Source organism: Cucurbita pepo, chromosome 14 (genome assembly GCF_057944985.1).
Source record: "Cucurbita pepo subsp. pepo isolate OVF chromosome 14, ASM5794498v1, whole genome shotgun sequence".
Lineage (NCBI taxonomy): Eukaryota > Viridiplantae > Streptophyta > Magnoliopsida > Cucurbitales > Cucurbitaceae > Cucurbita > Cucurbita pepo.
The window spans coordinates 2364813-2392074 of record NC_141811.1 but is presented as its reverse complement, the minus strand read 5'-3'; the positions used below and the strand labels follow the sequence as shown (position 1 = coordinate 2392074).

Below are 27262 nucleotides of genomic sequence, written 5' to 3'. Positions count from 1 at the left end.
TGAATTTCTTATTTTTTTCCTAGGAAAAGAAACAGAAACGAAAGGTCTATTTCTCCATCTCCTAGTCTCGGTCTAGACTCCTTTTTATTTTCCTCCCCATTCTCCACCACCTGCTAATTCTCGTCTTCTCCAATTCACTTAAAATCCAGAATAGATCTCTAGATCTATGGCATCCCCATCCAACAACCCAAAAGACAAAACGAGTCTCACAAAGAAGATTACAGGCAGAGTTCCCATGTTTATCACCAAAGAAGATTTGGACTCCATTCTTCCACACCAAAATCTAATCGAGCACTTCCAATCATCTCTTTCTATCGTCTCCCCCACAATTTCCAGCCCAATGCGTCAAAGCCATACCGTTCAGCCCCATTCCTCTCTCCTCCTCATGCCCTCTTGGTCTTCTTCTCCAGCTCTTCCCTACATAGGCGTCAAACTTGTAACCCATTTCCCCCAAAATTCCGCCTTAAACTTACCTGCAATTCATGCAAGTTACTCGCTCTTTAGCTCCACCACCGGCCAAACTCTGACCTCCATGGACGGCACTACCTTGACTCTTTACAGAACCTCTTGTATCTCTGGTTTAGCTGCGAAATATTTAGCCAGGCCTGATAGCAGGGTCATGGTTATGGTGGGTGCGGGTGCTTTGGGACCCCATTTGATCAAAGCACATTTGGCTGCGAGACCCAGTGTTAGGAAAGTGATTATTTGGAACAGAACGGAGGAAAGGGCAAAAGTACTAGCCGATGAGATGCGGAAAAATGCAGGGATGGATGGTCTGTGCTTCGAGAGTACTGGAAATCTGGATGATGCGATCTCGGTGGCGGATATTGTGAGCTGTGCAACGAACTCAGAGGTTCCCCTGGTCAAAGGTAATTCTACTATTTACCTTTTTTTTCTAAGTTTATTTAGAACCATGATTAATTTAATAAAAAAAGTTAACAAATTACTTTGCTCGATATTTTCGAGTTTAAGTTTTTGAGGAAAAAAAAAAGTTGTTTTTAAGGTTTCACTTTTGTTTGGTTGAATTTGAAGTTAAATAGAATCAAATAAACTATCAAATGAGATCTTTTTAGTTATTGGGCCTATATGATATTATCAAACAACCCTTAGTTCTTATAATTAAAGGACTTCTAAAAAATGTGTTTGAAAAAAGGGAATATTATATTAATATTTGATGTCTTGGTTAACAGGTGATAAGTTGAAGGCTGGGGCGTACTTAAATTTGGTGGGGTCGTTTAAGCATTCAATGAGGGAGTGTGACGATTTAGCGATCAAGAGAGGAAGGGTTTTTGTGGACAGTGAGGAAGCGTTGGAGGAGGCAGGGGAGTTGGTGGGGGCTTTGGAAAGAGGGGTCATTGAGAAGAGGAGTATTTTGGGGAATCTGGTGGATTTGATCAAAGGGGAGGTTGTGGGAAGGAGGAATGAGGATGAGATTACTGTGTTCAAATCTGTTGGGTCTGCAGTGTTCGACCTTGTTGCAGCCCAGTTCGCGTACGAGAGAAGCATCTGAGCGCTCATAACAGGTGATTGCTCTTTACCTCTTGCTTTTCTCCATCCGGAATTTTCTCTTTAATTTGCTCTAGATTCAATCCTTAATCCTAAATTTGCTTTAGACAAAGTCAAAAGCCTTTGTCTTTTGGGAAGGGCTGCTTTCCAAAGGACTCGTTCCATAATTTGCTTCTTTAAAAATAAAAATTCTAACTAATAAAGATTAGTTTAGAGGAAAATATTAAAAAATAGTTAGTTGTATGCTTTTTTAAAAAAATAATATTTATTACAAAATGAATTTTATAACTTTAAAGTTACAATTTAAACATGAAATAATTTCATTCTTTTCATTTATTATTTCTTAGGTAGAATATATAATTTTCATAAAACACTAAACATAAATATATAAATATATCAATAAATAATATTTCTAGAAATGTATATTAATATTAAAATGTAAATACAATTAAGAATTTTTTTAATAAAATAGTTAAAAAAATTCAGATTCTATTTCCAATAATATATTTAGAATATCATAAATGTCTTAATACTTCAATAGTAAAATTTGATCTTCAAATAAAACAGAATCAAATTTGAATATTCTTTCTACTATTTATCTTCAAATAAAACAAAATTGAATTATTAGTTTATTTATATATAAACATAATCTTCTAAAATCAAAATAAATGGTATGTGCAACTATCCATATTTTAACTAGAAAATAGGAAATAAGGTAGTTTTGTCATTTATGAATATTAGTTTTAAATCGTCCTTGACTAAAAATATTCATAAATTGATCGATTGAAGTCAATCAACTCCGTATTTCAGTCTCTAATGTTCACCCCTATTTATGAGTTTGAAATAGAGACTAGATAATTCAACTAGTATAAAGTATTAGATAATAAATTAAAATTTTAAAACTAACATTGTTTATTTAGTTCATAACTTAATGTAGTAAAAATCATATTTTATATTTTAATATTTATTAAAATTCATAAATATACCAGGCAAAAAAGTTGCAAGGAAAGTTTAGTATTCTTTTATACATAAATTTCAAACCTATATCTAATTAATAAATAAATTTGTAAAAGTTCAAAAACTTATTCTAAGTTAAAAGTTTAGAAATACAAAATTTAGTGTTATAAAACTTATTAAAGATTCAACAATTTTGAAAGTTCAAAAGGCAGTTAGACAAAATTCTTTAAGTTGAAGGAATAAATTAATAATTTAATCTATATTAGAAGGAAAATTATTTATTTCACAACAGTTAATTAATTCAATAAAAGATATTATTTTTATGCCTAATCACTTAAATTAATGCCAACTCAAGTCAAGCTTAACTAGATGAAACATGTAATTAACCTACGTTAAAAGGGTCATTTTCACTTCTAGGCTAGAAAATAGGTTAATGGCAGCGTAAAACAGCAGCGGCTGTTGGTGGAAAAGGCCAGTTGACAATAATCGAAGAATGCAATCATCGATACGTAATCAAATGAATCGGCAATTTGAAATAAATTTACCTATTTCCATTCTGCTCTGAAACATTAAAGATTGGAACCTGAGAAAGACAAACACACCCATAATTAGAGTGCAATGTGGTCGAGAAGGCTTACAATGTTCAGCATTCATTTTGATGCGTTTGTTTCATTTTTGGAGGTTTGGAATGAATTCTCGGGAAAAGCAAGTCGTCCAGCTGTTTTTCCGCACTGAACTCTGAGGTAGCCTGCACAAGCAAACTAAATGGTTAGGCTCGCTAATAACCATTTTCCTGACAGGAGAAGGTCGCTCCCGCTGGAAATATAAACTTCACACCCATGTATCACACCTACGTAGCACAGAACCAAGAGGGGGAAAGCTCTCTATCGTTTTCTTTGGTCTGTTTGAAATTACTTTTAGGTGCTTACAAAAGTGTTGAAGAAAAAAAAAATCCTTTTAAATTGGCTTTAAATTGTTTTTGCAAATCATTAAATTAAATTACATGACAACCACGCCAAACTATTTCACGAGTTAAGAACAGACGAAAACATGGACAGAAGTTCATCAAACCGCATCATATTTGCCTAGGTTAAAAATATTGCAGCTGCTAATTACGTCACGAATTATGTATAAATTCGCTTTTGCTTTAGTAATCATATCTCTACTAGTTATCAATCAAGAGGAAATAGGAGATGAACACAAGAGAGAAAGGAAAAAACAGTAACTTGAGACTAACGTGATAGTTGACTTACTCGTGTATCAAATGCAAACCGCAACGTTTGGACCTGAGTTCCGGAGCAAACCCTCACATCAAATCCAAGTGAATCTATACCATTGATTACTGCCTCCTGCAATTATTCAATGAAAACCAACGGTCTAAATCATCATGAACATGATAATCTGCGTACCTATTATTGAAGCTATAATGAAAAATGAAACAAAAACTAGAAAGGATAGGTCATTGGAGAAACTTTGTAGCAAGGAGAGTTTTGAAGTTGAAGATTTCTTCTGTATGTTACAGACGATGAAACAAGGCATCCTCTTGCAACATCGAAGGCTACTTTCCCTTTATATGCCATTCTATTAATTTGGTAACCGTTTAGATGCTCATTGTTTTGACAAACCAACCAAGTCCACTATGAAACAGATGAAGTACGATATGACTAATTAAATTTCACAAGACAGAATAAAATGCATGATAAATTTAAATAAAAACAATAAACTGAACAGCCTTTTGCAGACATATCATAAGGGAAAGGAAAATTAGTAATACAGAGATCAAAACAAATATTTTAAACAAAAATTCTAAATAATTTCTGGTTTACGGGGTTTATACATTACCTCAACCTGAATGCCCTTGCATCTCCAACACAGAGACTTGAGCGCTTGTGTGGTCTTTTCTCCACCAGCTCTCAAACGAGAAATAATTTTTTCGGCCGAGTGCCCGATTGCATCAGGTTGAGCTTTCATGAGATCCTCTATTTCAACGTTGCTCTGGGAAGATCAAAGAATTTTGTCAGCAGCAACTAGAAGCAGGTCCAAGAAAAACAACTTTTAGAAATCATCAAGACATCTTTAGGCTCAAACAGCATAGCCCGACCATAAATGTGGGGACTGCATATTGTAGGCATTAAACATTTATACTCCAATTATAGACTAAGAAAAGAACTCCTCACAAGTGAACAAGGTGTGGTGTATGATGCTGTTTCAAGATAACATGCTTCAATGTGAAAAAGAAACCTACGACAACTGCAAAATGAAACAGAGATCAGACGTACTGGATGCGCATGTCCTGTACATAGCTGAACCTTTATCATCTCCAACCGGTAAAATGAAGCATCGTTCACTGGAATATTTTCAGCCAATCCATCTACCATGTTTAAACCATCTTTAGATGAGCTTGATTCATGACCCTGATGATTGATCCTACCACGATTCTCAAGATTATCTTCAAGTTTCTGAGCCTCGTGTATATCACCATTACTTGAATGACGGCTGGATAGATGTCTCTGAATAACAGTATGCTCTTCACTGAATGCAGGTCTTAGGAAACCTTGGATCAGTAAAGTTGCTGGGGGCTCTTCCATACAATCGATAGGATCATCCGATGCAGACTAAAAGGCATAACAAACATATGCATATCAGTATAATTAGAAATCACATGCTTCATTTAACATATATGGAGAGACCAAAACTCGTTGGTGGTTGTCTCTGGGGAAAAAAAAGGTCTATTAATCTATCATAAATCATTACCTCTGAAAGCTTGTTAGCAAAATGCATTGGATGTGAAGAACGCATTGTCTCCAGTTTTGCCCAGTCTCCTAGGGTCTCATCAGAGTAATTTTGATCATCTTCATCATCTATGACAGAAACCCAGTCCTGCAGAATGGAGAAACCTTCAAGCTCAAACTAAAATTAGCGGAATCCAACAGTAGTACTTTTTATTTTATGTAGAGACCCTATCATATTCATCATCTGCATCATCATCATCATCCTCGCTGTCATCATCTTCATCTTCATCATCACCACCATTTGTAACTTCATCATCAAGCTCTTCAAATCCAAATTCAACTTCTGATGGACCAAACAACTCCAGCTCATCGATCATTTCCATGGAATCAAGGCCAATAAGAACTTGCTGCGCCATTAAAGCCATCAATGCAAATCATATTGAGGAAAGAATTAGGGAGCCAGTTATCAAATTGAGAGCAAAGGGATTTCTTTCACCAAATAGTCTTTCTCAAAAATAGGTATCCGAGTCATCCTCAATTGAGCATTTAAATAACTGTGAGAATAAGGGAAAACTGAACATGGGGTTTAGAGAAACACATAAGCTTACATCTCGAAACCCACTCAAAGGGTTGAGGGATCATACTTGCTCACATTGACTATGTCGCAAAGCCTCATGCCCATGAGAGAAAAGCCACAACCGTTAGCCAACATGGCCCATTTTGATGTCTCAGATTACCAATACCTAAACCCCAGACTCCAACGACCTTGAAGCTATCTCCCAACTAACCAGATGAAATCCTCACCCTCATCAACCCCCTCCCACGAGAAATTACTCATAAACTTCTCTAGGCTCTTAAGGACCTAAACAGGAATTCTGAAAAGGAGAGACAGTAAAGCAAAATCTCAGATAAGACCGCTTGGATGTAACTTGAGTAAGCCCTCCGCTTTGGAAAATGAAGTTTCTTTTCAAGAAGCAAGGTGCTTTTGGACCTTTAAAATCATCACAAACCTCCCTTTTTCTTTTCAAATTGATAATTTCTTAACAAGAAACAAAGGTGCTAGTGGACCTTTTCAATAACTACAAACCAAAAAGATGTGCCCCTGAAATTGTGACCCAAATAGGAAGAAGGAAAACCCTCTTCCTCATAATCCACAATATCTGCCCACGAATTCTTATCGTTCTCTTTTTTTTTTTTTTTCTTGTACTTTCCAGTAGGAATGAGATAAAGCAGTCTTTGAGTACAAATCTGATGATTTTGATACCTTTTGAAAACATGTATAATCTTTGCTTATGAATTACATACGTATAACAGAACCATTTCTTGCTTTATTGCTTTAAAAGCATGCAAGTCCTTAAATACAATCTTTATTCCCAAATTTATAGTGAAAAACATGAAGTAAGATATCCAAAATATACCTAGGGTATACTTTTCTACTTGCATTGAAATGCTGGCACACTCATTGAAATTTGGTTAATTTCAACAGTTGAAACCCCACCGGCTGAACAAGCATTACGAAGAATAAAAATAAATATCGGAGAAATTAGTTATATTTATACTATGTATATCCTTTAAATCAGCAGAATTTGTCATGTTACCTACCATCACGAGGGAACATTCAAATGCCAAGTAAAAGTTCGAAATAATAAAAAATAAACAAATGAACACATCTTCTGGTTTGAGATGAGATGTGAGAGGTGTGATGACATTATATTAAATATGTAACCCAAAATCCATACCACAAAGTTATTTTCTGAATTTAGGTTTTGCAAGGTCTCTTCAGTGCTCTTCACTTGAAAATAGATATCTGCAATAGAGTAAAATAATATAATCAATAAAATAATCGGGGAAGCAGTCAAGGCTGACCTATGTGAGTATGAGAATGTTGTACTCTAAAATACTGGACATACTTCCATGTTCGTCAGTTACATAGGGTAGGTCTGGCCAGATAATATTTTCCTGAACTTCATCGTTAATCAAACCCGCTAACATTAATGTTGCTTTGCTATTTACCTGAACAAGGAATGCTATTGAAAATATTAATTATCAAATTTTGCAAGAAATATCAACCTATATAAAATGCAGAATTACAAACACAGCTCGTTTTAATATATATATGCCAACATAAGTATAGCTCCCATTTACATTTCTCTATGAGGTTGAAGGTTCAAATTCTCATTCCTACCTTTGCAATAATAAGAAAAAAATAAAAAATTAATATCCCATCCATCAAACATAGCCGATAACAGAAAAAGAGAATCATCCAACATTTGTAAGACTTTGATCAAAGGGAAGCAATATGCTGCAGTAGTTGTATGGTCTCCCACATTTCACAATTACGTCCTATAAAATAACTACGTACAGGAAAGAACATATTCATAGAAACTTTACATCTACAATAACTGTGCAGTAGTGTCTTTGTGGTTGAGGTGGAGGGGAGGGGCTGGACATGGGGAGAAGGCTCCAAACACGTAATTTAATCTCTTTTGAGACCCTCAGAAGCAGGCGTTACTTGGAATTGAAGTACAAATATAGCCCCTAATATAAGAGTAGGTTTAGACCTTCGGTTTAGCCCCTAATTCTGAAAGTGAAATCAAAGCGATTATTGTTTTAAGAAAGTCACTAAAATTATCATTTTATCAAAGTCAACACATTCTATCATCAAATCCACAAGTTAAGGTATTTATCTTTTATATTATTTTATTTATAATAAAAACACCTAGTACGGGGAGTATAATTTTAGAACTTCCCAGGATGAGTAGTAATTCAACATTTCCAAGTCATTGAGCATTGAGCTGGCAGCAAGGAACATGTTCCAAGAACTTGGAGACATAGCATCCATGGTATTACGTGAATGAATACTATTGTTTGTACTAGGGAGGAATTAATTTTTTTTCGTAAAAAAAGCGAGTTAATCATTCCTGTAAAAAAAATAAAAGGTATTGAAAAAATTGGGTCCACTGTTTTTGTTTCTAAGATAATCTTCCAATTAAGAAACTTCAAAATTAGCCATCTTAAATCAGTGTAGCTGATCGATTTTCAGTCTTTGACCTCCATTTCAGTCCTCAAGAACATGATGGAAAAAGAATATATAATTAAAACAAATGTGCGCCCTACCAGTGGTAACATTGTTTGGTGTATAAAGAAGTAATGCAAACAACCTTCCTGCTAGTGATGCATCACACATTAAAAATCATGATTAAGTATGAAATTAAGAACAGCAACTGTCTAAATTGATACCTCGATGATTGTTCTCGTAGTTTCTGCAGAGGTAGGTCTAACATCCTCAGCAATCTCTGTTATTGATTTCACAAACTCCTCAGATGGATGATACTGTAATCTCCTATTTTGTTTAATTGGATCTGATGCAGAGCCCAAATGCTCTGCTGATGCTTGAATTCCATTCTTTTTGAGATTGTTCTTTCCCAAGAGGGACCTACTATTGAGTCTTTGGCATCTTTTCCTGCAATTTAATTATCAGGTTTTAGTATTCTAATTGTTCATTCCTAATATCTGAAATGTGGTGTTCGTCTAGGCCTTCCATTTCCTTGTACATACATAGACCTGATCAAATTTGATGTTCATAAACAGAGGAAACATTTGGTCAAGGTTGTCCGTTATAATAATTATAAATATATAATAACACACCAAGGCACCACTGAGATTGAGTAGCCATCAGACACAATCATTTCTGAAAGGTTTCAAGCAACGCAGTTGCTAATAAATTAATCCTTCCGATGCATGCCAATTGCGACTCCATAATGAGAAGACCACATCTTATAGTGGCTTCTAAGAATAATAAAAAACGTTGTCTGAATTATGAGTGCTTTCTCATTGCATTAGGCAAGCACATGATATATACTTCAAGTACATTCTAATCATAAACTTGCATTCAACTCTGATTTTTATTCAATTCATTACAATTTCTCGTCAGCTGAAATCATTTCATCGGCGGCAGGATAAGGACTAAAAAATTCGCACGCGCATTTCACCAATAAACTCATAGAGAAAATTATTTTTGTTAAAAAAAGGAGGAAAAGAAAGAAGCAAGCTCAAGTACCACTGCACGTCCGAAGCGCAAGATTGAAAAAGCCGGCAAGAGCTGTTAGCATGGCCTATACAAGTTACATCCTCAAAAGTCCAAGCTGGACGGTGATCTGTATACGCAAACAACCAAAAACAAAGAAGAAAATTAGTCTCAGCAAAGCAGCAATAAAATATCGGAAAAAACTCCAGAAAAAAAGGATGTGGAATTGTAAGCTCCATTTCTTTTATAGAAATCAATTTAAGCAACCAAAAAAAAATTGTTTCCTCTTGCACTTGCGCATAATTCGAAAAAGAATAAAAAACACCAAAAAGAAAGGCAGTCGAATTCTCGAGCTCCAATGTTTCAAATAGAAATCATGTTAAGCAGTCGAATCAATCGTTTCCTCTTCCTCTTTCGCTTAATTGCGAAAACATGGAAGAAAAATAGACTCCGCTCGGCAGCAAAGAAAAATGCTGGAGAAAACGCCAAAAGAAAAGCTGTGGAATCTTCAGCTCCACTGATTTCAATAGAATTCAAGTTAAGCAGTAATAACAATTGTTTCCTCTTCCTCTCTCGCTTAATTCCGAAAATTTTGAAGAAAAATAGACTCAGCTCGGCAGCAAAGAAAAACAATTGTTTCCTCTTCCTCTCTCGCTTAATTCTGAAAAAATTGAAGAAAAATAGACTCAGCTCGGCAGCAAAGAAAAACGCGGGAGAAAACGCCAAAAGAAAAGCTGTGGAATCTTCAGCTCCACTGGTTTCAATAGAATTCAAGTTAAGCAGTAACAACAATTGTTTCCTCTTCCTCTCTCGCTTAATTCCGAAAACATTGAAGAAAAGAAAAATGCTGGATAAAACGCCAAAAGAAAAGTTGTGGAATCTTCAGCTCCACTGATTTCAATAGAATTAAAGTTAAGCAGTAATAACAATTGTTTCCTCTTCCTCTTTCGTTCAATTCGAAAAGCATAGAAGAAAAATAGCGTTAGCTAGTTAGCTTGGCAGCGATGAAAAATGCGGGGAAAACGGTACATATAAAAGCTGTGGAGTCTTAAGCTCCATTTCTTCTGAAAGAAAGCAAGTAAAGAAATCAAAAAACTCGTTTCTCCTTTCTCATTCGTAGAGTTCGCCCAAAAGCATGAAGAACATAGAGTTTCACTCATCTTCTGAAGTAAGTAATGGCGGAGAGAGAGAGAGAGAGAGAAAGAGAATTACTCGACAAAGCGGAGGAGTAGCAGAAGTTTGCGCCGCGGGAGAATCGAACGGCCAGAGCAGTTTCGATCATTCTCCCACTTCTTTTTTTCAGGCTTCGCGCTATTGAGGTAGGAGATCCACATGCACTTTCGCCAAGAAAGAAGTTATATATTAGGATGAGGTGCCCGCCCATCATCTTGGCTTCACGTGGAAAATATCCTATGCGGCAATGAATATGCTATTGCCGTACGAGCAAACAAATCGCCTCAAGCATTCGGGCAGGCCCAATGGCAGCATTCATTGGGCCTTTGACACTATATGAGGCCCATTAACGTTGGGTTCCTTTTTGCGTTTCCTAGGTGGTTTTTTTTTTATTTACTAACGAAAGTTGTATTTTATATTTTAAGATATGTATTTATTAGTAAATTTAAAAATTATTAACAAATTTATGAATATATTTCATAATAAAAAATGTGTTGTTTTAAAACATCATGTAGTTTATATTACATTATGTTATAGACGTCTTATTTTTAGAAAATAAATCGATTTTAAAATAAACATTATTATATTTATCCAAGTTTCATCATTTTTAATATAGTTATGCCTTTTAAAATCTCCAAAATTTATACTCTCGAAACATAAAAATGTTGTCAACATGGTTGGAAACGTCTTCCAAGAGTTTGTATGAAGCAATGGTCACATACAAGATATCACAAATACCCATAAGATAGGTTATTAACAAGTCGGTAAAAAACCCTAAGGTTAGATGAATTAGTCATCTTGCTAAAATTGCAGAACGTCATGAACTAATTGCTTGAAAAAAGGGGTAATAAATATTGGTCTGATACTCTAGCATAATCTGTTTTAAAGTCGATCTGGTTGCCGTAAAACTTCTAAATTGGTATATAGGTAAAAAAAAGTTCTAATGTACTATTCGCTGTGTGGAAGGGGCCATTTTACCCGCAAGTGGGTGGTTGTGACACTAAATAACAGAACAGTTTTTCATTCATCATCAGAGCCAGAGTCTTCAGAACTTGAACTCTGCTGCTTACGTGCTTTTCCATTGGCAACGGGGCCCTTCTTTTTCACATCTTGTTCATCAGCTTCATCTTCACTGTACTCACTCTCGTAATCCTCGTATTCTTCTTCATCATTTTCCTCTTCCTCTTCAATTCCATCTTCCATGGATGGCCCTTCTTCTGCCATAAAGCCACCACGGGTACCCGCACGGGTTCGTTTCAAGATTTTCAATTTCAGGTTTGTCTTGTTATCGCAACCGATCCAAGAATCACACAGGCAGTAACAAGTTAAATTGTAGTTCCCCTCAGCTGGGGCGTGGAACTTGCCTAGTACCAGTCTAGATCCCGCTTTCACCTTCTCCACTGCTTCCCTAACTGCAGCACTGGTTTCCTTCACACTTGCTCCAGATCCCTCCATTTGTTCCTCGATCGCCTTGGAAGCGACAGTTATGGCCGTAGCCTCATCCATGAAACTAACCTTCTGGTAAAACCAGACATTGTTTGAATTTGGATCTGCAAGCAGGAACCAGAAGTTCTCTTCTTTGTGAAATGGGTAGTAGGGGGCATGCGGGAGAGCACCCACCAGCCCATTTCGGCGTTTGAGTGTCACCCATGCCTGAATGGTGACAGTATCACCCTCTTGGATACCCTCTTCGCCTTCTGTTTCACATGAGATAGCAACTGTCACGGACGGCATCATTTCCAGCACTGTTTCAACATCTTGGACTTCACCAGGCAAAAAACCACCCACTTGAGCAAGCAGCTCGGCACGTTCTTCTTGAGAAAGTTTTTGAAGATCCTCAAACGCTCTCACTTTCTGCTTTGAAAAAGAACACGCATTGGTACAGCAGAAAACTATGGAAGGAATGAAAATGGAGCAATGCAAATAAGAACAGGCAATAGTTCATTAATCTCCTTAGAAAAGAAAAAAATAATAATAAAAGAAAAGAAAAGAAAAAACAAAGCTATGAGTCTAAACTACCTTGCGGGCTATCTTCTTGACGACAGCCTCGCTAAAATGCGGCAACTGTAGAAATGGTGCAATACCTTCAGACGATCCTCCAGTGGCCTTTCTTGCACTGAGAGGTACAGCCTGCATTTAACATTTGATATGGATCGAGATAAATTAATGGTGGCCAAAGCTTGTGTGACATATTTGACAGAAAGATACATGGGTGCTGCACCACTAAGTCAGTACTTCTCAAAAATAGAAAGGTCCAGACATGCCTTAAAAAGACAATACCCATGTGACTTCCAAAGCATTTACGAGAAATTTACAATGACAACATCGTTCAAATTACATTACCTGAATGATACATTGTGAGAGCTCAATGACCCCAGTTGCAGGACGTAGCCATCCTTGTCCTTGGACATTCCGTGGGATCAGTGCCATCTATGCACAAGAAGATAATTAAGCACAATATACTATAGCACACAACCTTTTATTAAATTAACTAAAAAAAAATACGAGCTGTAAATCTATCTAAGAAAAAAAAAAGACATGATTACATGACATCTTCGTAGGGAAGGAACAATACCATGTCAAGGAAGGGGAAGAGAAGAAGAAAGATTAGAGAAGAAAGAAGAAAAATAAACGGCAATGCACAACGGTAGCTACACTGAATGTTAAAATGAAAAGAGGAAGAAAAAGAGAACTTTATTTTAAATAAAAGATCGATAGCACGTCAGATTTTCGTTAATAATGAACTGAAAAACTGACAAAGAGACCAAGAATGCTACCAAATGCAAACACTCCAAAATTGTCGACTTTGAAAATTCAAGGACCTAAATACAACCGAACTCAAACCTCAGGAACCAAAAATGAAATTTTTCCTCCTCTCTTTTTATGCTGAGAAATTCCCAAAATTGCTTTGACCGCTGGTTTGAAACAAAAAACTACCATCCAACTCTTCAGACGGTAGCCAAAAGCTACTGAAATAATTCATGTCTAAGGCACATTGTTTCCTCTAGGTTGTTAACGGTCTTTTAACAATATTCTAAATCCATTACGATTAAGAGTGAGCACATTCTTCCAGGAACAAGTCATTCCCTTATCACTCACAAAATTGCCTTTCACAATTTTTCATCAAGAGCTTAGAGAACTGTTAAATAGTAAACATACATGATATCATGATTGATACAACACAAGACTCGACACTAAATGCAGCTGGGAAAATTCAAAAGATGTTAAGATACAGTTTAACTTTGAACAAGAATGCTTCATCTCACCTTCATTAATTCTTCAAGAAGGCGAGGGGCAAGTTCCAGCACAAGTTTAAAGTCACCATCCAAAGGTGGAGGCAAGTTGGCAAATTCACGAGTTAATTGAGCTTGAATCAACAATTGTGTCTGAATGTAAAATGGAAAAGATGTAAATCGTAAGTGTATGCACATATTCAAAATGTCAAAGGTAAGAACAAATTTAAGTCCCTGAACAAAGACGCAGTGAGCAGAAGTTACCTTGACAAGGGCTGGATGTTGCTTCCAAAACTTTGCCTGCTCTTGTTTAATGTTCTTAAGGTCAAGATTCAACTCACTCCTAACTAGTCCAAATATCTTCTGAAGAGGCTCGTTATCAGTTCTACGAACTGGCATTTCCACATACTCAGCTGCCTTTATAAAGACATCCATTACTTTGCTGTGTACAGCAAAATTTATTAATAATGTTAAGAAAACAAAAGACAGAGAACTTACTTAATGAATAAGTGCTGAAGACTTTTCTTTACTTTTTTCATATGGTAGTACACGAAGATGTCTTATTTTATTCTAACATAACAAGAATGTGTAACCAAAAAAATATGAGAGCCAATAAAAAGAATGGTTATACACATCCTTTACCGGGATATTATGCTATCTCTAAACTTGATTTAAATTAAATTGTCTAATCTTTGTTAACCTAAAAACGGAAAATACCCAATAAAGTTTGACTAAAGATACCTTGGTGCCAAAGAAGGCTTCATGAAGTAATAATATGTGGAAAGTGTCTGACGCATGACATAGTTTCCAGTGTATTTTGACGACCTTGAAAGATATATAACGGCTATTACCAAGGGCAAGATAATACAAACTCCAACAATCCACAGTAAAAGTATCCCACCAGATGCCCCATCAATATTTAGTAAGAATTGAGGGAGTGCAATTCCCATTTGAAACCCCTGCATCAAAATATTAGCAAGTTTAAGTTATAAGGGTCATTTATCAAAATCTGAAAACCATACAAGACAATTATTCTAGTCTCCTGTGAATGAAAAAGTTAAATAACCTGCTTGCCATCTGGATGGCCATATTTTTCATAATTCTCACGGGATATTGGATCTGTTAAAGCTTGATAAGCCTTAGATATGAACTCCACGAAATACTTATGGGCCTCTGAGTAAAAGACGTGAAGGAAAACATTAGCTGAGGTCTGCAAAGGTTATAAAATAGGAGCACTACACAATTAAAATACCTAACCTGGATCTGGATTTTTATCTGGATGGTATAGGATAGAAAGTCTCCTGTATGCCTTCTTTATGTCTGCCTCCGAAGCCCCAGTATCCAATCCTAGAATAGTAAATGGCTCGAAGACTTGAATCTGTGCAGTTATCATAAAATTATCTTTCACTCCAACATTAGGTCTAACATATTTTTTAGCATGCGGAAAATAATTACTTTCAAAAGTATCGAATGGGAAAAACCAAAACAAAATAACATTCAGTAGGATATAATTTTTTTTCCTCATTAAAGATTCAAGGTAATTTACCTCCCGGCTCATATTTTTAATGTAATACACCAACACGAACATGAAAATCCAAAGAAGTACCAATGTCAAGTTGCTGTAAGTTGAGAAATTTGCTATCTGCAAAATGTAGTGAAACAGACATTTGAAACTACCATTTTATCAGATAGAAGATACAACGTCGTCAAGAAAACTTACTCGCTTAAATATTGACTTGCGGAACTTCCCTGAATGGGAGCATTCAGAACACTGGCAATGTATAATCTTTGCCTTCTTCGAAGCAGCGCGACAAAGCTTAAGAATAGTATAAGGCACTAAAGGCAGTGCCATTATTGTCAAAATAAATATCGGGAACAATGCACTATTCTCTTCCGAAGTTGCCATGGAAACCTTTTTTCAGCAGTGCCTTCCGTCAACTTTCTACTGTCAGCAGAACTTACTTTGTTATAACAATGAGATAATGAAGAGAACATAGCATATTATGAAGGAGCTTTTACATTCACTTTGAAACGAAAAGGAATTTCAGAAACAGGGAACGAAGGAATCTTTAAGTTACAAAGAGTAACGTGGTTGACCACATCGTGAATTATTTGCTGATTACATGCAACCTCAGGAAACTACAGCGGAAGAAACATAGATCAATAATATCTTCATAATTGTAGGAAAAGTTGAAAGCAGAACTCCGAAAGTCAAACAGCTAGCCACTAACAAGCAACTAACTACTTCCCAAACTGTTCAAATCCGCCTATAAACACAGTTCTTAACCATTAATTGATAGAGAGAGGGAGAGATAGGGCACGAAATCCATTGAAATTGAAGCCTAACGATTTGAGCTACACCAATCGATAGTCAAAGAAAAACATAATTTCGATCCATACGAATCGACAACAATCTCATAAAAATCAGTACAGAAACAGCAGCGTCAAAACGAATAATCAATCAAATTAATTCAATTGCACGCATGAAACTATACGAAAAGGTGGGAAGGGGGGGAAATTCAGAACAGTACGACGCCAATTACATAAAATGTCTGATTTGAGGAACACAATTGCTACATAAAAAAGAGAGAACGACCTTGATAAGACGAAATCGAGTCGGCGATCTGCTAAGCAGGAGCTAGTTCCCTCTGGTGGCTCAACTACAGAGAGAGAGAGAGAGAGAGAGAGAGTGGTTCTAGGGAGGGGAAATATTGAATGAATTAAAAGGCAAAAATAGGTTTTTATATTTATATTTATTTGGAGTCTGAGATCCAAGAAGAAAAAATAAAATTAGAAATTAGAATAGAGAATCTGGTTTTCCATTTCCAACTTTAGAATAGAAAGATCGACGGCCGGTATCGTAGAAATCAATTATCACAATTAACATTGATTTTCTGTTTAATTAGAAATGGAAAACGGATAATTATCTCAACAGAAAATAAAACAAAATATAATAAAAGAAAGTGAAAAGAAGAAGAAAAAGAAAAAAAAAAAGAACGTACAATTAACCAATGGACAGAGCGTTGCATTCCACGTGGCAAATTTATATGGACCAACGTTTTTCCGAATAATATAAATACATTATTATTTTGTTCAAAACCTAGGAGACTGAAATATTTTATTACGCATAAAATTCAATTTTGTGTTAATTTTATAAAAATGGGCTTTAAGGCCCATTAAGTCAATTCTTCTGAAACACGGGCCTTAAGCCCTCTAAGTCATCGTTTTGAAACTGGGCTTCAGGCCCAATAGAAGCAATCCCGTTCCAATTAATCTCAACGGGGAGAGAATGTCCCCTTTACTCACCCAAAGCGTCTGGCTCGTCACGACTGAGAAGAGTGATCAAGAGAGAGGGAGAGGAGTTTTCCGACGATGTTTCTTCGAGCGATCGGACGGCCATTATTGGCCAAGGTGAAGCAGACGACGGGGATCGTCGGTCTGGATGTTGTTCCCAACGCCCGAGAGGTCTTGATCGGCCTTTACAGTAAAACCCTAAAGGAGATCCAGGCCGTTCCCGAGGACGAAGGATACCGTAAGGCGGTCGAGAGCTTCACGAACCACCGCTTGAAGGTTTGCCAGGAGGAAGAGGACTGGGAGAAAATTGAAAAGCGGCTTGGCTGTGGTCAGGTCGAGGAGCTAATCGAAGAGGCTCAGGACGAACTCAAGCTCATTGCTAAAATGATCGGTATGTGAACATTCACCAAAATTCTAAGCATATGAATTTGTGAAATTGTGATATGCAATCTACTTCCTTTTCATTTTCTCGTTCTGTTTGCTTCGATTTGGGAGAGAATTTTAAAATTGGACAAAAACAAGGCAGCAGGATTTATATGTTTGTCATTGCGTTGGAATGACAAAAGCCGAAGTTTTTTTCTAGTATTTTCATCATGTGGAGGATAAAAATTCGCGACTTCTCAAGTATTGAGAGTCAAGGAATGGCATTTGCATCATTTTGCACTGAAAAACTGGGCAATACATGTAGGCTAAAGTGTATTTATCCTTCTTCCATTCTACCATTTTCTTAGCTGGTCGAAAGATGGGCCTTATGTGTAGTAGAAATCTTTGATTTCTTTTTCGTCTTAACTTGAGATATTTTAGCTATGAAAATTGTCTAGATATCTAATCATTTTATTGTAAGAGCATTATCTTTCATATCTTCAATTACGAATCCCAGATCCTTCACTGCTCTGTCTCCTTAGCTACCATTTAGGCAATTGGATTGCTATTTGACCCATTCACGCCACTTAACTTTCGAAATTCGTCTTTTGTTCTCACTGAGGTGGATTGAAAACGTTAAAAGTTAGTCAAGCTGGAGTTATTGTCTAGCCAAGAAATTTTTTTTTTTTCCTTGTCCCAATCTTAAGGAGGTTTTCTTGTCCCAATTCACTGACAGTTTTTGTGCTTGATTGAGAGTAATTACTAGTTTGCCTAACTTCTCTGGTCTTGCTGCATTTGGCGAACACTCGAATTATTTCAGAGATGGTCCGTAATAGAATTCTATCAATCACCACAATTTGTTGGTGTTATCTTAGTGATTGATTAATTCACCTCAAATATGCAGAGTGGGATCCATGGGGTGTTCCTGATGACTACGAATGCGAAGTGATCGAGAATGATGCTCCGGTACCCAAGCACGTTCCTCTGCACCGACCAGGTCCTCTCCCTGAAGAGTTTTACAAAACGCTGGAAGCCATTAGTGGTGATGGTGCACAAAAAGTAGAGTCAGCCGAGAAAACATCTCAGGTGACAGAGTGAACCCTTTTTTATCATTTGGAGGACTCGAGTTTCAGAATGGAAAGCCGTTCTTTGTTCTTGGGCTTGATGTTATTTAACTATGTTTGTTCTCCTGTAGAGTGCCTGTATGCAGGTATGATTGTTATCTTCAATAAATTTTACCCAATTCTGGAATTACATAAGTTCACCTTTTCATTGTCTTCTTCAAATTTTACAATGAGAATCGGTATCAATTATGACAATGAGTAGCAAGTTCGTGATAATGGGTAGTGGCTGCAATGCTTACGTTTTAAGCTCTTTAGTTTGTTTGTAATGCTTATGAAACAATTGTTTTCATTAAAAATTAACGTTAAGGAAATATTTGAAGCTTAACTTAAATTTTTGGGGCATAATTAAAACCCGTCCTAAAGTTAAAATGCTTAATTAAAATCTCTACCAATGCCACGGAAGAAAAAAGAAAAAGTTGACAAAAAGGATCTTTAATTAAATGTAATGTTGAAAAATGAAAATGAAACTTTGATGTAATTAAAGCTCCTAAACTTCAAGGTTCTTGATTTCTTGCATGATTTAACGTCGGTTTTCTTGATACCTTCTCTGTTTGCCGACTGCTATTAACTATTTATCAAGACTTGAAGTGAATCAAATTCTTTCACACATCCTCGATCTTTCTCCTCCCCTCAAGAACCCTCTGCATTCTTTCATGGCGTCCGATCTCGAAGCCAAGTCTAAGGAAAAGTTTATCGACGACAACTCCGAACTTGTCGTGAAACTCTACACTCAGGCCATCACTCTTAGTCCGGAGAACGCCGAGTATTATGTTGACCGCGCTCAGGCCAACATCAAACTCGGCCTTTACACCGGTACTGCTTTCTGTCCATCCAATTTCTTGTTTCCTTATGCTTCTTCCTTACAGGGAATGGCCCCTCGAATTGATTATGTAAATAGTCTTCGATCGGTTTTGGACTTATTTTGGACAACTAATCGGAGTTTTTTTTTTTAAATTATTATTCGGGGTTATGTTTGCAGAGGCTCTTGCTGATGCTAATAAGGCAATTGAAATTGACCCTTCAAATTCAAAAGCATACTTGCGCAGAGGGTAAGTATGGATTGTTTATTTTCATCTTTAATTATTGATTATATAATTTTTATTCATCTTGTGGCTGTTTTTGTTTCAGCATCACATATATGAAGCTGGAGGAATATAAAACAGCCAAGTTTTCTTTGGAAATAGGCTCCGTTTTGGGCTCAGGAGACTCAAGATTCACGAAATTAATAAAAGAATGTGAAGAACTGATTGGGAACAAGATTGAAGCCGAAGTGAAAAAAGAGGTGTGATTATTGTCTGTTCTTTTGATTGTTTGCCTTAAATTAGCAGTAATTGTTTGTTGTTTTTAGGAGAAAGAGGTGACATTATATGGGGATGCAGCTTTGGACAAGTGTTTCAAAGACATGTATAAGGACGTGGACGAGGATACAAGAAGGGCGATGGAAAGATCATTTGTAAGGCTTGTTGTTGCTGAAGTAGTTGTAGATGTTTAAGTAAAACTCTATAATTATTGGTTGGAGTGGCTAATCTTGTGTGTTCTTAGTTGGAATTGAACGGCACGGTCCTCTCCACCAACTGGATGGACGTGGGATCAAACAAGCTTGAAGGTATCGAGTTCAAGAAATGGGATACCTGATCTGTGATCAAAATATTTCCATTTTCATTTCTTCTCTAAATAAAACCAATGCTTTGCTTATTTGATAGTCTTCTTCTATCGTCATTATGTGATCCTTATTGCTAAGTATTATTGGGAACGAGTCACCTTTATTAATTTAGTGGAAGATCATAAGTTTATAAGTGAGGAATCCTATCTCCATATGACTTATTGTGGGGAAATCCAAAGCAAAGCTATGAAAGCTTATGCTCAAAGTAGAAAATATCATATCACCGTGGAGGTCCGTAGTTCCTAATAATGTCGAACAAATCAAGACAAAATAAATAAATAAATAAATAAAGGAAAAAGAAAAGACTAACCCGTGAGTGAATATTTTGGTACTGATTCGCTACACCATCACACAAAACAAAACCCTCTCTCTCTCTCTCTTCATTTTTTTATATCTGCAAATCAAAATTTCTAAAGCACCCGTGACATGTTTTTATTTCAATGATTTAAACGTCACTTATTTCATTATTATTATTATTATTATTATTAATAAGCATTTCATGGAAGCCAATTTGAGACCATATCTTTTTTGAATGATTTTGACGTTTCCATAAAGAAAAAAGAATTTGTCGTTGAAAGAAAATTCAAATCCTATAATAATTGTAGAAAGTTTTGCATGCGGGGTATTTTGGACATTTTGGCCCATCTGATTGAACCCTCACCTTATTTATCATAGCTTTATTCTTTGTAAATGCCAAATAATTGACATTAATTAATTATTTGAAGGTTAGGAGTTATCAGAATATATTATGTTTTCAAATCATTTTCATAATTTAAGTTAATACTTTTAAATAAGAAATCTAAAATAAAAACGAACAGAAAAAGATCTCTATAATTTCCAAAAGAAAAAAAAAATATACAATTTCCGACATATGCAAATAGTAATTAAGAGAGTGTTTTCCCAAATATACCCTTTAATAAGTTCACAATAATAATAATAATAATAATAATAGTTATTATAATAATAATAGTTATTATTATTATTATCATTATTTCTTAGATGTGGAAACCCTTCGAATCAAAACAAGCAAGCAAAGAAGGCGATAAAACACAAAAAACGCGACCAAAGCATAAACATTCCTCCACCGTTGATTCTCATCAAGCCCTCTCTTCACCAACACATCTCCACCGGTAACCAAACACTCCTTTCGATCCTCCTCAAACCAAATGAAGCATCTGGAAACCAAGCAGGAATATTCGTTTATAAGCAAGGCGTCCAGAGCGTACTTGTACATGGACATGAAGTTCATAAACAGCCAGAACTTGGGCAAGCTCTCCTCGGATATAAAGTAGCCGGAGAAAAGGAAAAACGCGGCGAGGAGAACGGTAACCAGTGACGTCCCGGCGATGAAATTCGGAGCGAGCGAGCTCAAGAACAAGACAAACGAATTGGCCATCAGAATGATGACCCAAATCACGAGGACAAAGTAGGAGAAAGCCTGCCACGTGGCGCATAGACCGACGAGAAAGTAGACGGAGACAGAGTAGATGACGGCGATGGCGAGGAGATAGGGAAGGAAAACGAGGGTGTTGGCGATTATGTAGGAGGAGAGACGGTAGACGCCGCCGGAGGTTTCACGGAGGAGAATTGGGCGTTCGTTGAGGAAAATGGGGAGAGTTTCGGTTGTGGAAGAGAGTAGGAATGTTAGTGTGAAGGCGAAAAGACCGAATCTTTTCTCTATGCCTGCCTTGTCCATTCCGATGTTTATGTAAATTGTACCTAATTACAATTACACAATAAATATATATTTTTATCAAAATTAATTCACCGTAATTAAAACATTTATTTATATTATAATTTTATTAAGAGGGATTACCTAAAACAATTCCAACGATGAGTGCTTCCAAAGTGTTGGTCAAAAGCAGCTGCCTGGTTCTAAAAATGATGATCCAAAATCGCCAATGGAGGGTCAAGATTTCATGCAATCTCGAGCTTCTATATTTGATTTGATTGTCTTTATAATTCGGGCCCGTAATGACGTCATTAGCAACAACGGGCGAAGAATCTGAAGTACAACAAGGCGTGAGCTGGTTCAGAATTTCCATAGCAAATTCCAAAGGATTAAGCTGTGGAGGAATACAAAATTCCTTGGAAACCAAAAAGCTCTCGAGGCTCAAAACAGTCCCGTGGTGAATCACGGACCCTTCGCAGAGTAAGAGAATCTCATCGATAGCCGACAAAATTCGATAACTTGGCTGGTGAATTGAAAGCACCACCGTCCGATTTCGCGATACGCAGATGGATTTAAGCGTTGAGATCACGTTGAAGGCTGATGCGCTGTCGAGACCGGAGGTGGGTTCGTCCAGGAGTAGAATGGCTGGATCGTGGAGGAGGCTGAGTCCGATTGAGACTCGCCGTCGTTCTCCGCCTGATAGGCCAGAGACGAGGCGGGTGTTGGCGACGTGGGTGAGGTTGAGGTCTGCCAGAAGGGAGTTGACGGTGGCGAGAATTTGGGATTTTTCTGGGAGGAGGAGGCGGGCGGCAAAGGCGAAGGTCTCGGAGACGGTTAAGAGAGGTAGACAGGCGTCGTGCTGTGGGACGTAAGCGGAGAGTTTACGGAAGGTAGAAGGGTTGAGAGGGGCGGAGTTGAGGAGGAGGACGCCGTGTGTTGGCGAGGTTCGGGCTGCGAGAATGTCTAGGAGAGTTGATTTTCCGGCGCCACTTGGGCCAACGATGGCGAGGATTTGAGAAGGATGGGCTGTGAATGAGATGTCACGGATAATATAGGTGGGTTCGGCGGCGGTGCAGGATTTGAACCAGCTGTACGACGACACGGTGGCAGCGGCCGTGGATTTCGCGTAGGAGATTGACGATGCCGTTAATGTGTAGCTTCTCGATGGCGGCGGCGGTGGCCGTGGTTGGTCTTCTTCCATTAGAGAGAAATCTTTCTGACGGCGAGAGAAGTGAGAGAGATAGAGACGGAGATTTGGAGGAGAAGTGAAATGAAATAACGTAAGGAACAAATTATGAACAATTGAAAATAATTTAGATTTTCGCCTTCAAATTCTCGGTTTTACCCCTGATGTATTTTAACTTCCCAATTAGATCCTCAAAAAAATTGTCAAATAAAAGCTTATATCTCGTTCAATTATTGTGTTTATGAAAAAAAAAATAATTGTTCAAAATTTAAAATATTCTTTATGAAATTATTTAAATAAGAATTTTGAGTAGGATATATTTTGTATATATCGAAAATAAAAAAATATCCATGAATTATATTTATAATGATTTAATTCTATCTAGAGGCTGAATTTCATTTTCGAACTTGTTGACAGTGAATGGACATTACGTACCTGAGAAAGTGAAGGAAAACTTGTGGCTCTCAAATATTGCATGCCTTTTTCTTTTTTTTTTTCTTTTTAAATATTTATTATCTTTAATGAAGTCAAAAGTCAGAATGGGCACTTGGCAATGCCATGAAGAGGAGTTGGGACAAGATTCAATTATTTATTGAAATATAAATAGGAGATATTAATTAAAGAGAAATTAGCCAATAATTTGAATATAGCAGAATTTGCTGATATTTATAATAATAAATCAAAATGATATGTAAATTTGATAAAAATAAAAATTTAAGATGGAGGGATAATTGAATACATATTTTAAGAGCATATAATAATATATTTATGAGATCATATAACAGTTGTTGGAACCATGCAGATGGCTTTAGAATGTGACTTCCAAGTGGACAGTCCATTTTCTCTTGAAATTTACATTATACGGATGGTGTAATAATGGACTCAGTCTGTTATTACAAATAAATAATAATAATAATAATAATAAAAGTTTGTCACATGAGGAATTAAAAATGGAAGGCCACGCATCCTAGGACCAAAACCGGCCTTTGTAGACATCATCAGAGCTCACGAGCTGACTGTTCGTGAATGCTGCAATTTCTTAGAATTAAATAAAGGGAATATTCAGAAGGGGCCAGCCAGCCCGTGACACCTCCCTCCATTTTCTTTTATTGGACGTCGTCGTTTTATAGACTGCAATATAATTTAAAACGCACTTGTTGCAACACAAAAGACAAAACTCTTTTGCCTACTTAGCATTTTAATAATATTAAAAAAAAAAAAAAAAAAAACAGTTCTATTTATCCAATCCTACGTGGAAATAATGGGATATCTCCAATTAATCCCACGTGACATACGTAACAATCTCATTAAAATTTTAATATTATTTTGTCAATGAATCATGGCGTTTGGGCCACGTGAAATAATTGGTGCAATGGTTATGGGCAGTTTGGGTTGTCGTGGGCCGTCAAAAGCCCAATTAAACTAACCACTCTCTCTCCTCTGGATGAAAAATATTGGAAATTAATTTCCTAAATCAGATAGAAGTAAAAAAAAATATATATAATATTTGAATTTGCCCAAGATTAAATGAATTCAATTAGGCAAGCCTATAAAAAAATAATAAAGTTGGGAATTTCATTCGATTCCATATCTTTCAAATTCGTAGTAATTAAACCAAAGAAAGAATGCAAAGGGTTGAATGGAGAGACAGAAAGCATTTATATGCTTTTTCAGTTTGAACTAATTAGGCGAGCCTTTTGTTGAATAAAAGCAAGTAAAAATGCTGCTTTTGATGTCCCAAACTGAAGTAAAAATTCTGAATACATGTGTTCCAAAGTGAAATAAAAAAAGCTTCTTTCTTGTTGAATTTATCCAATGGCCTTCCAATTTGGTAAAGTCCCTTCCTTTTTCTTAAACAATTACTATTTTTTCCAAAATTTAAAATTTACCCTTTATAATTTACTGTCTCCTCGTCAAGTCCATGTAAAATTTAACCAATATAATTTAATTTTTATTCGAATTATATTATAAGTCTGGTGATTTAATTTTTATTCTTTTCATAAGTTGTGGTATTAGCGAAAGTTGAGGAAAGGTCTGTAAAAGTTTCAAAACTTTACTTTTAAAGAAGGAGGAAGGAAAATGAAGAGGGCTAGACGAATAGAATAGGTGTCGTTTTTCAAAAAGGAAAACCCCAATAGTAAATTAATATTATAAAGATTCCTCCTATTTTGACCTCCTTAATTATTACATTTGTGCACAAAAGTCCAAAAGATTATCCATATAACAATAAATGTCACAAATCATTTCATTTTTTGACCAACTAATTTTCTTTTTTCTTTTTTCTTTTTTTAAATATTAGTATTTTAGCTATGATTTTTACCAATAACTATTAACTTTTAATCCGACGGTAAAACTTTAACTACTTGGTAAAAACAAAGGAATATAAATACATGGAAATGATAAGGAACAAAAAGGAAAATAGAAATCATGATTTTTAAATATTATTTAGTAAATACACGACGGAGCGAGTCAGCCACTACAAGACTCACCGAGTCACTGTTTATCGTTTTCTAAGAAAAGAAAAAACGAAAACTGTCATGCACTGTCTAATTCAGTTTGATTTTTTTCATATTTTTACAGCGAAACCCGAAAAACTTTCACACACACACACAATCTCTCTCTCTCTCTCTCTCTTCAACGCTGTTCGCCTTGTTTGGCTTCTGAGAAAGCATCTGTTCCCGCCTTCTGCTTCTGCAAATCGCCAGTCCCGAACAGATTATCGTCACAAGTTCCATCAACATCATCTGAAATTTAGATTGAAATGAATGTTAGATCTACAGATTTTTCATATCAAATTAAGGCATTAAGGAAATAAAACACGTTCGAGTTTTTCGCTTTTGGATCTTGCCTCTGCTAGCGCTGAAAGACCTTTTGCAGTGCAAAATCGCGCTCTCAATCCCGTCGTCTTGCTGCAAAAGCGAATCGTCTCGCCGATTCGTCGGCGATACGGCCATTCCAGTCGCTGATGATGATGATTTACTCTTCCCTAGACGCTTACAAACCACTCGAATGCCTATCGCGATATTCCTCTGCTTCTCATCAATCGATGTCACCGGTGAAGATACCGGCGACGATCTGTAGTTTTGTTTCCTCGAAACTTTCACATACAGAGGCTTGATTAATTTCAGATACTTCTGTATTCCTTCTCCGTAGAATCTCTTCGATTGACGCTCAGATGCATCAATTCGATTATTGTTTCTTGAACTGTTAAGTCTGTTCAGTTTGAAGGCGAATCGTTTGCTCTCTGTGCTCTGTAATTTGAGTGACGACGACTCTGTTTCGTCCGTCTTCTGTTTCGCCATTAATTTCGGCTTCTTGAACAAGGAAATTGAGAGTCTAGGTGCCGATTTTAGAATCGAAACTGAAACCGGAGACTCTGGCTTCGTACTGAGTTCAATCGGAAGGATTTTTCGTTTGGAGATGAGATCAGATTGGGAGCGAAGAAGATTCCGTTGAGCGAAACAGAGTTCATTTTCGCCAGAGCGTGTGAGATTCTTCTCGTCGGGAGATTTGCCGGTTTCTGATGTTGGAAGAGAGACGAAATCCAAATCGAAGAATGAATCTTCATCGTGATTGTCAGAACGATTCAGATTATATGCAGTTTCAACAATGGAGGAAAAATGGGCGTAGAGATTATGGAGCTTAACGAAGTCGAGAGCTTCCATGGCGGAGAGGGGATCAGGAGAAAGACAGATAAGAGTGCTGGGGGTTTGGAGGCTTTTATAGAACTGCCGCGTGTGGAGGAGACGGGCCGGCGAACACGTGCCAGACTTTGAAAATAACACAACACAAAACCTTCCGTTCTTTTTCCCAATAAAATTCATTTTCTTCTATTTATTTAATTTTCATACAATTATTTCGCATTTCTTTTTAAATCACAATATTACATTTATTTCGTATTTCTTTTTCCCAATAAAAATATTTTAAATTCATGCTAATATAGATTTAGATTTATAGATTTTGTTTTAAAAAATAAAATAAAATAAAATAACGAAATTACCCTTTACTGGTCTCCCTTAATATTTTTAAATTGAATTAAAAATTCTTATAAAAATAAAATTCAGAAAATGGTGGAGAGAGAGAGAGAGAGAGAGAGAGGGAGAGAGGCGCTTAAATTTGTGTACGGTTTGGCCCTCTACTTCTGACCTCTCAGCAACTCATATTGAATTTTGGTTCCTCACCAGCCACCCTGCCCCTCTTGACTCGACAGAACCTTCTACTTTTTATTATTATTTTTTTTATGTGTAAATTCTCTGCCTATAAATATTTTTTTACTTTATATTTATTTTCTTCCGATTCTTCAATAAATAAATTTCTACTCGGATTTTAAAA

General features: G+C 36.4%; 7 protein-coding genes across 8 annotated transcripts; 3 read left to right on the top strand and 4 right to left on the bottom strand.

Annotated features, from left to right (window-relative positions):
* The first annotated feature begins 135 nt into the window (after window positions 1-135).
* LOC111810014 (NAD(P)-binding Rossmann-fold superfamily protein) lies at window positions 136-3284 on the top strand. Its single transcript, XM_023696544.2, has 3 exons — window positions 136-869; window positions 1191-1523; window positions 3145-3284. The coding sequence occupies exons 1-2, from the start codon at window positions 167-169 to the stop codon at window positions 1508-1510; spliced, it is 1023 nt and encodes a 340-aa protein (XP_023552312.1). The 5' UTR covers window positions 136-166; the 3' UTR covers window positions 1511-1523; window positions 3145-3284.
* LOC111810013 (uncharacterized protein At3g49140) lies at window positions 2940-10594 on the bottom strand. Of its 2 annotated transcripts, XM_087117413.1 has the most exons (11): window positions 10435-10594; window positions 9256-9352; window positions 8436-8658; window positions 7106-7208; window positions 6935-7002; window positions 5423-5602; window positions 5218-5343; window positions 4743-5078; window positions 4306-4458; window positions 3717-3812; window positions 2940-3211 (listed from the first exon to the last, which is right to left on the bottom strand). In XM_087117413.1, exons 1-11 carry the CDS (start codon window positions 10502-10504, stop codon window positions 3107-3109), a joined length of 1557 nt encoding a protein of 518 aa, XP_086973539.1. In that variant the 5' UTR covers window positions 10505-10594; the 3' UTR covers window positions 2940-3106. The 2 variants fall into 2 exon arrangements, with proteins under 2 accessions (XP_086973539.1, XP_086973540.1); XM_087117414.1 differs by lacking the exons at window positions 2940-3211; window positions 3717-3812 and having other exon boundaries at window positions 4306-4490.
* Window positions 10595-11202: 608 nt separating this feature from the next.
* On the bottom strand, window positions 11203-16373 carry LOC111810156 (dnaJ protein ERDJ2). Its single transcript, XM_023696756.2, has 11 exons — window positions 16225-16373; window positions 15349-15573; window positions 15175-15270; window positions 14886-15006; window positions 14695-14801; window positions 14370-14587; window positions 13893-14070; window positions 13662-13781; window positions 12739-12825; window positions 12415-12525; window positions 11203-12249 (listed from the first exon to the last, which is right to left on the bottom strand). Exons 2-11 carry the CDS (start codon window positions 15532-15534, stop codon window positions 11416-11418), a joined length of 2058 nt encoding a protein of 685 aa, XP_023552524.2. The 5' UTR covers window positions 15535-15573; window positions 16225-16373; the 3' UTR covers window positions 11203-11415.
* Window positions 16374-16914: 541 nt separating this feature from the next.
* LOC111810922 (putative NADH dehydrogenase [ubiquinone] 1 alpha subcomplex subunit 5, mitochondrial) lies at window positions 16915-18557 on the top strand. Its single transcript, XM_023697771.2, has 2 exons — window positions 16915-17313; window positions 18190-18557. The coding sequence occupies exons 1-2, from the start codon at window positions 17001-17003 to the stop codon at window positions 18381-18383; spliced, it is 507 nt and encodes a 168-aa protein (XP_023553539.1). The 5' UTR covers window positions 16915-17000; the 3' UTR covers window positions 18384-18557.
* Window positions 18558-18919: 362 nt separating this feature from the next.
* Window positions 18920-20098, top strand: LOC111810921 (protein SGT1 homolog). The gene is made up of 5 exons (XM_023697769.2): window positions 18920-19222; window positions 19389-19458; window positions 19538-19691; window positions 19758-19862; window positions 19952-20098. Exons 1-5 carry the CDS (start codon window positions 19063-19065, stop codon window positions 20042-20044), a joined length of 582 nt encoding a protein of 193 aa, XP_023553537.2. The 5' UTR covers window positions 18920-19062; the 3' UTR covers window positions 20045-20098.
* A 770-nt stretch (window positions 20099-20868) lies between these two features.
* On the bottom strand, window positions 20869-23081 carry LOC111809663 (ABC transporter G family member 8). Its single transcript, XM_023696039.2, has 2 exons — window positions 21889-23081; window positions 20869-21791 (listed from the first exon to the last, which is right to left on the bottom strand). Exons 1-2 carry the CDS (start codon window positions 22943-22945, stop codon window positions 21061-21063), a joined length of 1788 nt encoding a protein of 595 aa, XP_023551807.2. The 5' UTR covers window positions 22946-23081; the 3' UTR covers window positions 20869-21060.
* Window positions 23082-25345: 2264 nt separating this feature from the next.
* LOC111810261 (membrane-associated kinase regulator 5) lies at window positions 25346-26636 on the bottom strand. Its single transcript, XM_023696915.2, has 2 exons — window positions 25779-26636; window positions 25346-25674 (listed from the first exon to the last, which is right to left on the bottom strand). Exons 1-2 carry the CDS (start codon window positions 26593-26595, stop codon window positions 25565-25567), a joined length of 927 nt encoding a protein of 308 aa, XP_023552683.1. The 5' UTR covers window positions 26596-26636; the 3' UTR covers window positions 25346-25564.
* Between the last annotated feature and the right edge of the window lie 626 nt (window positions 26637-27262).

Excerpts from the sequence above, each read along its gene's own strand:
- LOC111810014 (XM_023696544.2), top strand. The coding sequence starts at position 167 with ATGGCATCCCCATCCAACAACCCAAAAGACAAAACGAGTCTCACAAAG. Across the intron at positions 870-1,190 it reads AGAGGTTCCCCTGGTCAAAG|GTGATAAGTTGAAGGCTGGG; the intron begins GTAATTCTACTA and ends CTTGGTTAACAG.
- LOC111810921 (XM_023697769.2), top strand. The coding sequence starts at position 19,063 with ATGGCGTCCGATCTCGAAGCCAAGTCTAAGGAAAAGTTTATCGACGAC. Across the intron at positions 19,223-19,388 it reads CAAACTCGGCCTTTACACCG|AGGCTCTTGCTGATGCTAAT; the intron begins GTACTGCTTTCT and ends TTATGTTTGCAG. Across the intron at positions 19,459-19,537 it reads AAAGCATACTTGCGCAGAGG|CATCACATATATGAAGCTGG; the intron begins GTAAGTATGGAT and ends TTTTTGTTTCAG.
- LOC111809663 (XM_023696039.2), bottom strand. The coding sequence starts at position 22,945 with ATGGAAGAAGACCAACCACGGCCACCGCCGCCGCCATCGAGAAGCTAC. Across the intron at positions 21,792-21,888 it reads CATCGTTGGAATTGTTTTAG|GTACAATTTACATAAACATC; the intron begins GTAATCCCTCTT and ends AATTGTAATTAG.
- LOC111810922 (XM_023697771.2), top strand. The coding sequence starts at position 17,001 with ATGTTTCTTCGAGCGATCGGACGGCCATTATTGGCCAAGGTGAAGCAG. Across the intron at positions 17,314-18,189 it reads GCTCATTGCTAAAATGATCG|AGTGGGATCCATGGGGTGTT; the intron begins GTATGTGAACAT and ends TCAAATATGCAG.
- LOC111810156 (XM_023696756.2), bottom strand. The coding sequence starts at position 15,534 with ATGGCAACTTCGGAAGAGAATAGTGCATTGTTCCCGATATTTATTTTG. Across the intron at positions 15,007-15,174 it reads TTAAAAATATGAGCCGGGAG|ATTCAAGTCTTCGAGCCATT; the intron begins GTAAATTACCTT and ends ATAACTGCACAG. Across the intron at positions 13,782-13,892 it reads AACATCCAGCCCTTGTCAAG|ACACAATTGTTGATTCAAGC; the intron begins GTAACTTCTGCT and ends TTTTACATTCAG.
- LOC111810013 (XM_087117413.1), bottom strand. The coding sequence starts at position 10,504 with ATGATCGAAACTGCTCTGGCCGTTCGATTCTCCCGCGGCGCAAACTTC. Across the intron at positions 7,003-7,105 it reads TGTAACTGACGAACATGGAA|ATATCTATTTTCAAGTGAAG; the intron begins GTATGTCCAGTA and ends ACTCTATTGCAG. Across the intron at positions 4,459-4,742 it reads GTACAGGACATGCGCATCCA|AGCAACGTTGAAATAGAGGA; the intron begins GTACGTCTGATC and ends TGATCTTCCCAG.
- LOC111810261 (XM_023696915.2), bottom strand. The coding sequence starts at position 26,595 with ATGGAAGCTCTCGACTTCGTTAAGCTCCATAATCTCTACGCCCATTTT. Across the intron at positions 25,675-25,778 it reads GTCTTTCAGCGCTAGCAGAG|ATGATGTTGATGGAACTTGT; the intron begins GCAAGATCCAAA and ends TCTAAATTTCAG.